The sequence below is a fragment of the Corythoichthys intestinalis genome, chromosome 6, assembly GCF_030265065.1.
Source record: "Corythoichthys intestinalis isolate RoL2023-P3 chromosome 6, ASM3026506v1, whole genome shotgun sequence".
In the NCBI taxonomy this organism is placed as follows: Eukaryota; Metazoa; Chordata; class Actinopteri; order Syngnathiformes; family Syngnathidae; genus Corythoichthys; species Corythoichthys intestinalis.
Window position 1 is genome coordinate 28213432 of NC_080400.1, and position 11449 is coordinate 28224880.

Consider the following 11449-nt stretch of genomic DNA (forward strand, 5'->3'; position numbering starts at 1 on the left):
AGCCATCACTGCTGCCTTGGGGGAGACAGGCAACCTCTGCTGCCACCTGCTGTCAACACTGTTGTTGTCCAACATGCCTCCTAGCATACACTGCAGTGCTACGGATGTAAATTAAAAAAAAAAAAAAAAAACAGTAAAAACCATCTTTATCAGTTAAAAAAAAAATCATATTCTGTGCTAAACATTTCTTTAGTTACTGTTCCAGTTTTTTCATTAATTGCTAGTTATGGTATTTGGTAACACTTTGACAGTGGTGACATAAGACTGTCATTAGACAATCATAATTTTGACATGGCACTGTCCAAAGCATTAATGAATGCTTATAACAGATGTCATTTAGTGTTAACCGGCCAATTATTTCACTTTTGAATGGATGTAAAAGATCCAAGCTGGACTTAAATGGAGTTAGTGACATAATTTGCCAGATGATACTAAATGACATGTCACAAGCATTTATTAATGCCCATGATAGTGTCATGACACAATTATGATGATCTTATGACAATCTTATGACATCACTGTCAAATAAAGTGTAACCTATTAACCCAAATAAATCAACAAATAAGCCGCACTTGACTATAAGCCACAGGTATCAAAATGAAGGAAAAAAGTAGCGGCTTATAGTCCGAAAATTACGGTATATATATTTGGGGGGACACCTTGTATTTCTGAGATTCTGGCTTAGAGTCCTGGAGAACTTCATGTGAAGAATTTGCATGCTATTACAGTGCCTGGGTGGTTTTTCTCAGGGTACTGGAGCTTTCTCCCACATTAAAAAAACACGTATACTTTATTTAACGGACGACTAAACAAAAATACATGGTCGAGCAAATTACATATTTAAGTACTGTATTAAAAAGACAGCAAATTCAGGAATTTATGAAAAAACACCAAAATGTTCTATCAACAGTAAATAAATGAATCATTACAGGAAAAGTGAAGCTTAAGTCAAAAATAACACACTAAACATCAAAACAGCCCACAAAAACAGTGCTAACAATTAATTAATGAATTCAAGTGGCTCAGTAGAGGCAAACATAACTGCAGCTCAGTATTAGCTCTAATAAATTGGCATTGGTAGAGCAGCGCCTCCTTGTGGTCACCTTGCTTATCGTAACAATAATATCACATTGACAGGAGGAGTGTGATTTGTATTAATGTGGACTTGCTTATACAGTATGAACAGGTCTGTATATTTTCACTCATTCATCTTCCGTTCTGCTTATATTCACGAGGGTGGAGACTATCCCAGCCAATTACAGGCAATATTATTATTTTGATTATAAACCACTGGGAATTTGGAATAAAATTTGTTCTAAGGAAATCGGTACAAAAAATTTACCTTGTTTTGCATTACAAGGTGCACCTGGTTCTACTCTTTCACAAAAACAACACAATTTAAATACAAAAGATGCAACTACTGTTTCAGTTCTGACTCGGAACAGCCTCATTTAATTTGCCTTCTTCCTCTTCTTGCTCGACTTCCATCTCGGGCTCGTCCTCGGGGTAGAGTCTGCAATATTTGTCAACCATGACATCCAAGTCCGGCTTGACGTGGGTGTTGACGTTGAGCACGGCCAAGCTGCGGTTCCACAGCTTGGCGGGCACATCGTCCAGGTAGGCCCGCAGCCGCTGGCCGGCCGTCACACCTTGTTGCTCCTCCATCTTGAGCGCGGGAAGCGTGGAGAGCACCTTGAGGAAGGCATTGACGTTGGGGAAGAACTTGATGTCGGGCAGCTGGAGCGTCTCATGGATGGTGGTGGGTAGGCGCACCTCTTTGCCGCGGTGCTTCCACTTGATCCGCCAGCAGTGCAGCTCGGCCGGCAGCGTGTCGGGGCTGGGCAGGTCGGCGCGATACACGTCGGCTGAGGTTTCCTCACTGGTGTTGAACTTCATTTGGCCCATGATGGCGGGCACCAGCGATAGGCACTTGAGGACTTTGAGGTTGACCTCGGAGAACATCTCTTCCACTTCCTGCATGACGCTGTGGATGATCGGCAGCGTGACGTACTCGCGGTAATAGGCCTCTGCTTGGATCTCGCTCATGTCGGTGGCGCGCTGCCTCTGAACGTAGAGCCGGGGGACGCGCACGGGGATCTCCATGGAGGCGGCCAGGCTCGTGGCCTCCTCGTACCAGAACTCGTGATACACGTCGATGTTGTCGTTGACCTCATTGAGCGAGTGCATGACGGCGGTGAGGCTGTTAGCGGCGCAGAAGGCATCCATCGTCTCACTTTGGAGATTCCGGCCGAACGCTCGGGTAAAAGTGAGGACGCTTTTCAGGACCACGGCGGTCATCACCATCTCGAAGTCGGCGAGGATCTCGGACAGCGAGTAGGCGGCGGCCACCTCCGCGCCATCGAAGGTGCCGTCCGTGTTATCGTGGATGTTGTCCAGGCAGGAAACGAGCGGCGGGAGAATGTCAAGGAGCACGTCGAAGACATTATGCTGCGTGGTCCAGTTGTCGGCACAGGCCTGATGTAGCGCAGTGGCCTTTTCATCATTCTTTTGGTAGTGAGCGCTGATGCAAGTGCGTAGCCCGTCCTGCGCTGCTGTGCTCTTGAAGAAGGCAGCAACCCTCCTAAGCGTTTCCACCAGCACCTGCATGTAGGCATGGGCAATTATCAGTTTCTCATGGTCTGATAACTTTGAGCAAAAGTATCACGGTGTTAAAGCTAGCCAGCTTCACGCGCCACATCACAGTTACTGTAGGATTTACTTAACTGACTAATCGAATGCCAAATAAATTGACAACTGTTTTGATAGTCAGTTAATTGCAGATCACGTAATTGCACATGCCAAACAAAATAATAACTTTCCAGCTCACATTATTCTGAAAAATAGGAGGGTTAAAAAATGCATTTTTTTAATGTGTCTTAAAACAATGTTTGCAATAGAACACTTAGTACAGCACAAAAATAAATAAATAAATTAAAAAAAAAGCTCCGGCAGCTCGTTTATTTCAAAGACATCGGCACACTCCTTGTTAAATCCAATATCCAAACTGCCTATCTTTTTACAGGATCAAAAAGTAGCTCATATGGTAAGTTTCTGCGTTATCTGATACCTTGACTTTTTACAACCTTCAAAGCGGTGATCGGCACATTCCTACCTGCACGTTCGGAAATGGCAGACTGTTGGCCAAGTGGATGTTGAGCGCCATGCGCGAGCAGGGCATGTGCAAGGCCAGCGGGTACTTCTCCATCAAGAGCACGGCCACCGCCTTCATCTTGGTGGCTGACGCCCCGGTTACTTTGTGCGCCTGTCCGCGACAGTCCTCCATGCTGAGTCCCCAACGCTCCGTCAGCTGCGCCTCTATACGCTCCACCAGCGCCAGCTCATCGCCATCGAACGACACAAAGTCCAAAAATTCCTCGCGGACCACATTGTGCTGGTTGACGAAACGCAGGAAGAGGGGCAGATGCTTGTCGTCACCAAAGTCCACCAGGTCGTCGGTGACCAGCGAGAAGAAGCGGCCCTCCCTAGCCTCCATCAACATCTCCTCCCTCACTGTGTTCTCGCACACGTCCAGGAGCTGGTTCAGCTGGGCCGAGGACAGGAAGTCTGCGTTTACCGGCGTGGCCTCGAAGCGCCTCCTCAGGGCCTCGTCTCCGGCATGCATTCGGTACTGCAGCAGCGCCTGGAAATTGTTGGATGCTTTGTCTCCGTCTAGGGCTTTGAAGGTCTCCAACGGAACGCATTGTTTGGCAAGCTCCAGAACCAGCTCAAACAGAGACCGCAGGTAATCGCGCAGCTCCTTCTCCTCTGCCGACATCTGTGGCTCATCTGCTCTGGGATCTTCGGCTACTGCCTCCTTTTTGGATTTCTCAGCAGACGCAGCCACTGAGGAAGGAGGCACACTTGACTGGTATACCAGGGAATGACAAGATGACAAATGTTTGATGTAGGCATGTCCTGATCACATATGTTTGCACCAGAGTCACCTGATTTGTAGAATATGCCAATATAGAGTCCCGACCCGATACCGAAAAAAAATATGACGATGACATAACTCATTTAACTCCTTGAATCCAGCTGCACCGTGTTAAAAACAAACATAAGGCAAGTTTTAATTTAGACTGGATATATATTTAGCAGTTGTTTGTGGGAATATGTGTTTGGATGATTTGGTATGAGTATTGTTAAAAAACAACAAAAAAAAGTTAGCATTTTGTAGCATTTAAGGTAGCGGACTTTTGCTATGCAAGTGCGCCAATTGTTCTGAGGTGCTCATTTATTTATTAATTTTTTAATACCGTTTGAGGCCAAGCCCAGCTGTTTTGATTTATTTTTAAATTTATTTATTGCTCTTTTGAAATGAAAGTGCAATCCTGCAGAGTTTGAAGAAACACTCGGAGATTTTATTATGTATTTAATGCATAATCTTATCTTGTGTTTGTCTCCTAACTTTATTCTGCAATGCATTAAATGTTAATAATCCGATTACTTGATTATTCGAACTAACTTGTTGATGAATTGATTATTCATATATGCAGTGGGGCAAATAAGTATTTAGTCAACCACCAATTGTGCAAGTTCTCCTACTTGAAAAGATGAGAGAGGCCTGTAATTGTCAACATGGGTAAACCTCAACCATGAGAGACAGAATGTGGAAAAAAAACTAGAGGTGCACGAGGTGTTTCCAATCCTGTTTTTCCAGTATGCAAAGTTTTGTTACTGTCTTTGTTTTGTTCATTAGAATAATGTTCATGTCATCATGAAAATTATGGTTCGGTCAAAGGCAAATCTAAGCTGAATCAACTACTAGTATTTTTGACCTACAGGTGTTCAAAAACTCAGGTGAATATACATTGAAAAATTATATATATATTATCGGTTATCGTATCGGCCTTGAGGAGCAGGAAGTTATCGATATCGGTTTCAAAAAATGGATATCGTGCACCCCTAAAAAAAAAAATAAAAAAAAAACAGAAAATCACGTTGTTTGATTTTTAAAGAATTTATTTGCAAATCATAGTGGAAAATAAGTATTTGGTCAATACCAAAAGTTCATCACAATACTTTAATATGTACCCTTTGTTGGCAATAACGGAGGCCAAACGTTTTCTGTAACTCTTCATCAGCTTTTCACACACTGTTGCTGGTATTTTGGCCCATTCCTCCACGCAGATCTCCTCTAGAGCAGTGATGTTTTGGGGCTGTCGTTGGGCAACACAGACTTTCAACTCCCTCCACAGATTTTCTATGGGGTTGAGATCTGGAGACTGGCAAGGCCACTCCAGGACCTTGAAATGCTTCTTACGAAGCCACTCCTTTGTTGCCCTGGCTGTGTGTTTGGGATCGTTGTCATGCTGAAAGACCCAGCCACGTCTCTTCTTCAATGCCCTTGCTGATGGAAGATTTTCACTCAAAATCTCTCGATACATGGCCCCATTCATTATTTCCTTTACACAGATCAGTTGTCCTGGTCACTTTGCAGAAAAACAGCCCCAAAGCATGATGCTTCCACCCCCATGCTTCACAGTGGGTATGGTGTTCTTCTTTCTCCTCCAAACATGAAAACCTTTGTTTCAACCAAAAAGTTCTTTTTTGGTTTCATCTGACCATAAAACATTCTCCCAGTCCTCTTCTGGATCATCCAAAAGCTCTCTAGCGAACCGCAGACGGGCTTGGACGTGTACTGGCTTCAGCAGGGGGATACGTCTGGCAGTGCAGGATTTGAGTCCCTGGCGGCTCATTGTGTTACTGATAGTAGCCTTTGTTACTGTGGTCCCAGCTCTCTGTAGGTCATTCACTAGGTCCCCCTGTGTGGTTCTGGGATTTTTGCTCACCTTTCTTGTTATCATTTTGACGCCACGGGGTAAGATCTTGCATGGAGCCCCAGATCGAGGGAGATTATCAGTGGTCTTGTATGTCTTCCATTTTCTAATAATTGCTTCCACAGTTGATTTCTTTACACTAAGTGTTTTACCTATTGCTGATTCAGTCTTCCCAGCCTGGTGCAGGTCTACAATTTTGTCTCTGGTGTCCTTCAACAGCTCTTTGGTCTTGGCCATAGTGGAGCTTGGAGTGTGACTGACTGAAGTTGTGGACAGGTGTCTTTTATACCGATAGGGAGTTAAAACAGGTGCCATTAATACAGGTAACAAGTGGAGCCTCGTTAGAAGAAGTTAGACCTCTTTGACAGGCAGAAATCTTGCTTGTTTGTAGGTGACCAAATACTTATTTTCCACTCTAATTTGCAAATAAATTCTTTAAAAATCAAACAATGTGATTTTCTGTTTTTTCCCCCACATTCTGTCGCTCATGGTTGAGGTTTACCCATGTTGACAATTACAGGCCTCTCTAATCTTTTCAAATAGGAGAACTTGCACAATTGGTGGTTGACCAAATACTTATTTGCCCCACTGTATATGGCGGAAAACACATATAAGACTGAAAAAGCAGTTTTTGCTCTTGCAACCCTCTATAAAATAAACTGCTGTATTTTAAGCCAAAAGAAACTGTTGTGTTTGATAGAACAATATGTCTATATGCGGCCATTGCAGACTCATGGCCCATTAAACCCCCGAACTAATTTTAATTTGTCCCTTTTACCCTGAAAACCACCTTTTACAGACGTCACGCAACCGCTTTTGTGTCAACCCAGCCATAAAACGAAGGTAATTAATTATTCAAAATGTCTGTCGTTTTTAGCTTAGAATCATTAATCGATTTCTCATATTTCATTAAAAAAAAAAAAAAAAAAAAAAAAAAAACACTTTGAAAAATTATTCACTCACATATTTTAAACTTTTAAACAAATTATGTCACAATGAAAAAAATTGCATCTGTAAAAAAGTCACGGATATCTACCTCATAACTATCGCTTAATTGTATTTTTTTTTTTTTGTTACTGTCGCATTTTCTCCAATATGTTAGATGATAAATAATCGATCCAAAGAAAAAAAAGTTGAAAGAAAAAAAAAGATGTTTAAAATGGTAAATATATGAAAAAGAAAATCTGGACCAATCCTTGATGTCTGCGATTTCTGCCTCGCGACCCTTGTTATATTACCATGTTTCACCCATGAAATCCCCAAAAAATCCAGCTGTGGCCATTCACAGCTGTGTCTTGACACTCTGTGTTACATGCTACATGGACTTTTTGGATCGAAACAAGGTAAGTACGCGATAATATCTCGTTAAAGTCATGGCGTCTGTAATTCTGTTCTCGCGTGCTCTCACCTCCAGATAGGGTTTTGCTGTTTAAAAAAACTTTTTTTTTTTTTTTAAATGCCCTCCTGTGCAAAATTTTTCTTCCCACAGAAAATTGAGATTTTAAACTTTCCAATGATGTATCACACATGTATATCGGACAATTTTGAAAGTTGGCTAAATTGGGGGTCTCAGAGCAGAACTTCAAGTCACCTGAGTGTTTTCCGCCATATATATATATGTATGTAAAATCGATTACTGCAGACCTAGACAGTTTGTTCCAAAACTTTTGAATAGTGTTTTCATACGTGCCGTTCAGATTATCATTTGGCATAACCCCCCCACCCTTATTTGGAATAGAATCTTGATCGAAATGGGCTCGATCGGTGTGTACAAGATGCCTTTTTATTCCGACCAGGCTTTAAATTCGGATAAAAGTGTCCATTTAAACATACTTACTGAAGATGAAGACTTTATTGGATTTAGTAGTGATTTGGAGTGAGATGAAGAGATGGGTAAGGAAGTTATGTTGTTTAAGATACAGTTATCTGACTAAGGGATGATACATTAAACTTATAATTACTATTATTGTTATTAATAATCATTGTTTTTCTTTTAATTTTTGCATTTTTTGGGTTATACTCAGGTGTGACTTGGTCTGAAAAAAATGTTAACTAAGTGGCTGTTATCTATCTACATCTAATCCATTCACCCCGATATTGTAGTTAAATGCATTGGACTTCTATTGACGTCAGTGGTGCCGAATGATGCCCTATAATGGGTTAATATTTTTTCACAACTTATGCCCCCCCTTATTGGCTTGTGTACTGGGATAGCCTCAGAGCCCCAGCCTACTTACATCTCCTTTCCCTTATTCGTCTTAGGTCCTCTTCCGTCTGAAACCGAAAAACAAGAAGCTTTACCCAAAAAGTTACACATCAAGATGACATTCCATTTTTGCCCTCACAAGTTCTTTTATCTGCTTGCGGTGTTTGACGCGAGGATTTGTCAAGTGGCTGGTCAGATCAAAGATGGTGGGAATGGCCGTATCTTTTAGCACTGTCCTGTAGGGGCTCTGATACAGACACACAAAGTTAAGACCTTTTAATTATTATTTTATACGTGCTTCCAGGTGGAAAAATTGCAAGTAATTTGCAGAACACTAGAATGCTAAAATGATTTAGTTCTTCACACTTAACAAAGTAAATTGCTACAGAGACATATTTGAGATGGTACAGGCATAAAGTAATTGTTCAAATATATTATGAAACATACGAGGGGCATTCAAAAAGTAATGCACTCAAGCGCATTGCTTGTACAGGATTTTACCAATCTTGTTTATATTTGGCACAAATATGATAGGACACACCTTTTTAACCTCTTTCAAAGCAAGAATTCGACGTGTTCGGCCCAACTTGGGAATGGCAAATGTGCTCCTCCAGCATGACAATGCACGTCCTCATACAAGCATCAGGACCATGGAGGTCATCACTTCATTTGAACGGACTGTGATACCACATCCGCCATATTCTCCTGATTTGGCACCGTCAGACTACCACCTCTTTGGTCCAATGAAAGAAGGACTCCGGGGCAACCGATATGGCAATGACGATGAAGTGAAAACTTCTGTCACGAATTGGCTTAGAGATCAACCGGCTGAGTTCTACAACACTGGTATACATGCCCTCGTTCATAGGTGAACTGTAGCTGTTGAGAGAGGTGGAGTCTATGTGGAGGAGTAAAAATGTAATCCTCACACTTGTACCTTTATTTTGATGTATAATACATGTTGCTATTATAATTTGTTTGTACATAATAAAGTAGGGTGCATTACTTTTTGAATACCCCTCGTACATGTAAGCGAGGTACTCACCGTTTTGTACACTAAAGCTGGATCGAAATGTTTGGCACACAATCTGTAGTGCTTGTTTAACTGATCGGCGGTTTTGGCCTCCAGGTCCGCTCTGCGACAATTTTCCACCCAGATCCGACATCTGGAAGTACACAAGTCATTTTAGACACGTAATACATTCTTGGATTATAATGGTACTGTCAGTGTAAGAATATGTGGTCACGAGAAGGCAGGCTAAATTCTAACGCTACTTATCAATCACACATTTCACAGCAACATAGGCATTTGAGGCTTTATGGGGTGTTATTTTTTTCACGAAATAAATAAAAAACGTATTTTTGACATTTGTCATTTCACTGCTCTTAGTGTAGTGCACTATTACAATTTAATTCCGATCAAGATCAAATGTCAAATTTAAAACAAGCAATGAGATGTAAGAATTTGTAGTAAATGAATTCATTGGTTTAAATCATGTTTTACTATCTTAAGTGACTTCACATGAGAAAACATGGACAATGCGATGTGTTCACAAACAACCGTTTGTTCCACTTTAGACCATTAGCATTTCATAAAACATGACACGATAATATGTTATATCTTACCTCTCGGGGTCCCTCGGAAAACGAAAAAATGCCAAATCCGACTGTGTACTCTTCCGTGTACAGTTCGGCGCGGCGCAAAAATTCGGCATGTTTCAAGAAACACTAGCTAGGTAGCTCACTAGGCTACTACTTGGGGTTTATGTTCAACAAACTTTGTTAGCCTTTCACAAGTCGCTTCTTATTGAAAAAAAATCCTACTGTCCCACCACACCGGTTGCACCTCACGACAGCGAAAAAAACCAAAAACAAGTAAAATTATGTCATTGACGGTTATTAATACTGGAGGAGCGCCGAAAAACCACCGAATCTTTTTGCTCGACGGAGTTTACAAGCTCGCTACTGATTGGACAGAGATAAACGAGGCTCCACAATAATTGGGCAGCGTCACGGGACGTTGACCAATAAGAGCAGAGATAAAGCATTCTTTTACGTAAATTGCGTCATAGAGACGCACCAGTGTTTCCATGTGCCGCCATCTCCCCCCAGTTCGGTCCTGCTGAGGCTAGGGTTAGCCAACGCTAACAAGAGTCGTGTCTCACCGGCCAGTTTGCATCGGGGTCATGAGCTAAACCTTGTATTTAACAGTCAATGGCGCACGTGCTTTGAAATAGGCATGGATTGCTGAACTTCCAATCGATTTTTAAACAGCTTGTTTTGTCATTAACGTCCAAGATGCAGAAAGATTATTTCCAATATTTTCTCAAAATCCAACCTGAATCATTAATACATTTTTAATAAAGCATTTACTGTTTGTAATTCCGTCAAGAGTTCAGCCAAGAGTGTTTTAGTAGGAAAACCACCTTACTTCCGCAGCACGACAGCCCGCCTGAGAAGTCCACCGACGCAAGATGGTCGCCAGTAAATGCAACAACTTCAACTCCTCTCAACAACTTCGCCTTTAGACATCTAGTCTCTGTATAGGATATCTATGTGTTGGGGCGTCAGCAACTTTAATATTTCGTCGGTTTGCTCATCAGTCATTTTGGAAGGGAGACGGAAAGAAGTAATTAAAAAGAAAATCGCAGAGACATGGGCTTCTCCATCAGAATAACAGTATTTTGACCAGACCATACGCCTTTGCACGGTTCGATTTTCATGGTCGTTTTGATGATGGAAAGGCTCGTTGGTCTAGGGGTATGATTCTCGCTTAGGGTGCGAGAGGTCCCGGTTTCAAATCCCGGACGAGCCCGCTTTTATAAACGAGATTGGCCCATCGTATGGGGGTGGTTAATGACGTCACCACAATGTTGCAAAGAACTGCGTATGAACACATTGTACTCAAACAAAGCAAAAATAGAGATTACATCATTAATTGAAACTCAAAAAGTAACCTATGTAGTTTGTCAAGAATACAAACACCGTGTAGTTTTACTGGAATGACTTGGTCATTATGTAAAACCACATGGGCTCGTCCGGGATTTGAACCCGGGACCTCTCGCACCCGAAGCGAGAATCATACCCCTAGACCAACGAGCCGAGTGGCATAGCAGGCCATCCTCTACGTTTTTGAACACAGTGAACCCAGACACTCACACATGACAACGAGAAGACTCACGCAAAGCATAACTACGCGCAAAATATCATGATTGTATAAATTGAAAGAGACCAAAAAAAAGGACACAGACCATTTCATTTAACTTCTTTTTATATATCATACATAAGACTGTCTTAATATAATACAAAGGGCATTGTCATAAACACAGCAAAGTCTTGACTAGATCTTACAATCTGTGGATACATGGACTTATCCTTTTCCCCCATGCCGTTCAATTCTATAGTGCATGTTGCATGTACAAAAAAAGAGAAGTGAAAAATGTGAAGTATAAAATGGAAAAAA

General features: G+C 41.7%; 1 protein-coding gene and 2 non-coding genes across 4 annotated transcripts; 1 reads left to right on the forward strand and 2 right to left on the reverse strand.

Moving 5' to 3' along the window:
* Positions 1-664: 664 nt before the first annotated feature.
* On the reverse strand, positions 665-10765 carry thap12b (THAP domain containing 12b). Of its 2 annotated transcripts, none has more exons than XM_057839664.1 (6): positions 10418-10765; positions 9032-9152; positions 8126-8233; positions 8018-8054; positions 3113-3843; positions 665-2601 (listed from the first exon to the last, which is right to left on the reverse strand). In XM_057839664.1, the coding sequence occupies exons 5-6, from the start codon at positions 3773-3775 to the stop codon at positions 1426-1428; spliced, it is 1839 nt and encodes a 612-aa protein (XP_057695647.1). In that variant the 5' UTR covers positions 3776-3843; positions 8018-8054; positions 8126-8233; positions 9032-9152; positions 10418-10765; the 3' UTR covers positions 665-1425. The 2 variants fall into 2 exon arrangements, with proteins under 2 accessions (XP_057695647.1, XP_057695646.1); XM_057839663.1 differs by lacking the exon at positions 10418-10765 and adding an exon at positions 9613-10363 and having other exon boundaries at positions 669-2601.
* Positions 10730-10801, forward strand: trnap-agg (transfer RNA proline (anticodon AGG)). Its single transcript has one exon. It is a non-coding gene; the product is annotated as a tRNA-Pro (tRNA).
* Positions 10802-11016: 215 nt separating this feature from the next.
* Positions 11017-11088, reverse strand: trnap-cgg (transfer RNA proline (anticodon CGG)). The gene has a single exon. It is a non-coding gene; the product is annotated as a tRNA-Pro (tRNA).
* Between the last annotated feature and the right edge of the window lie 361 nt (positions 11089-11449).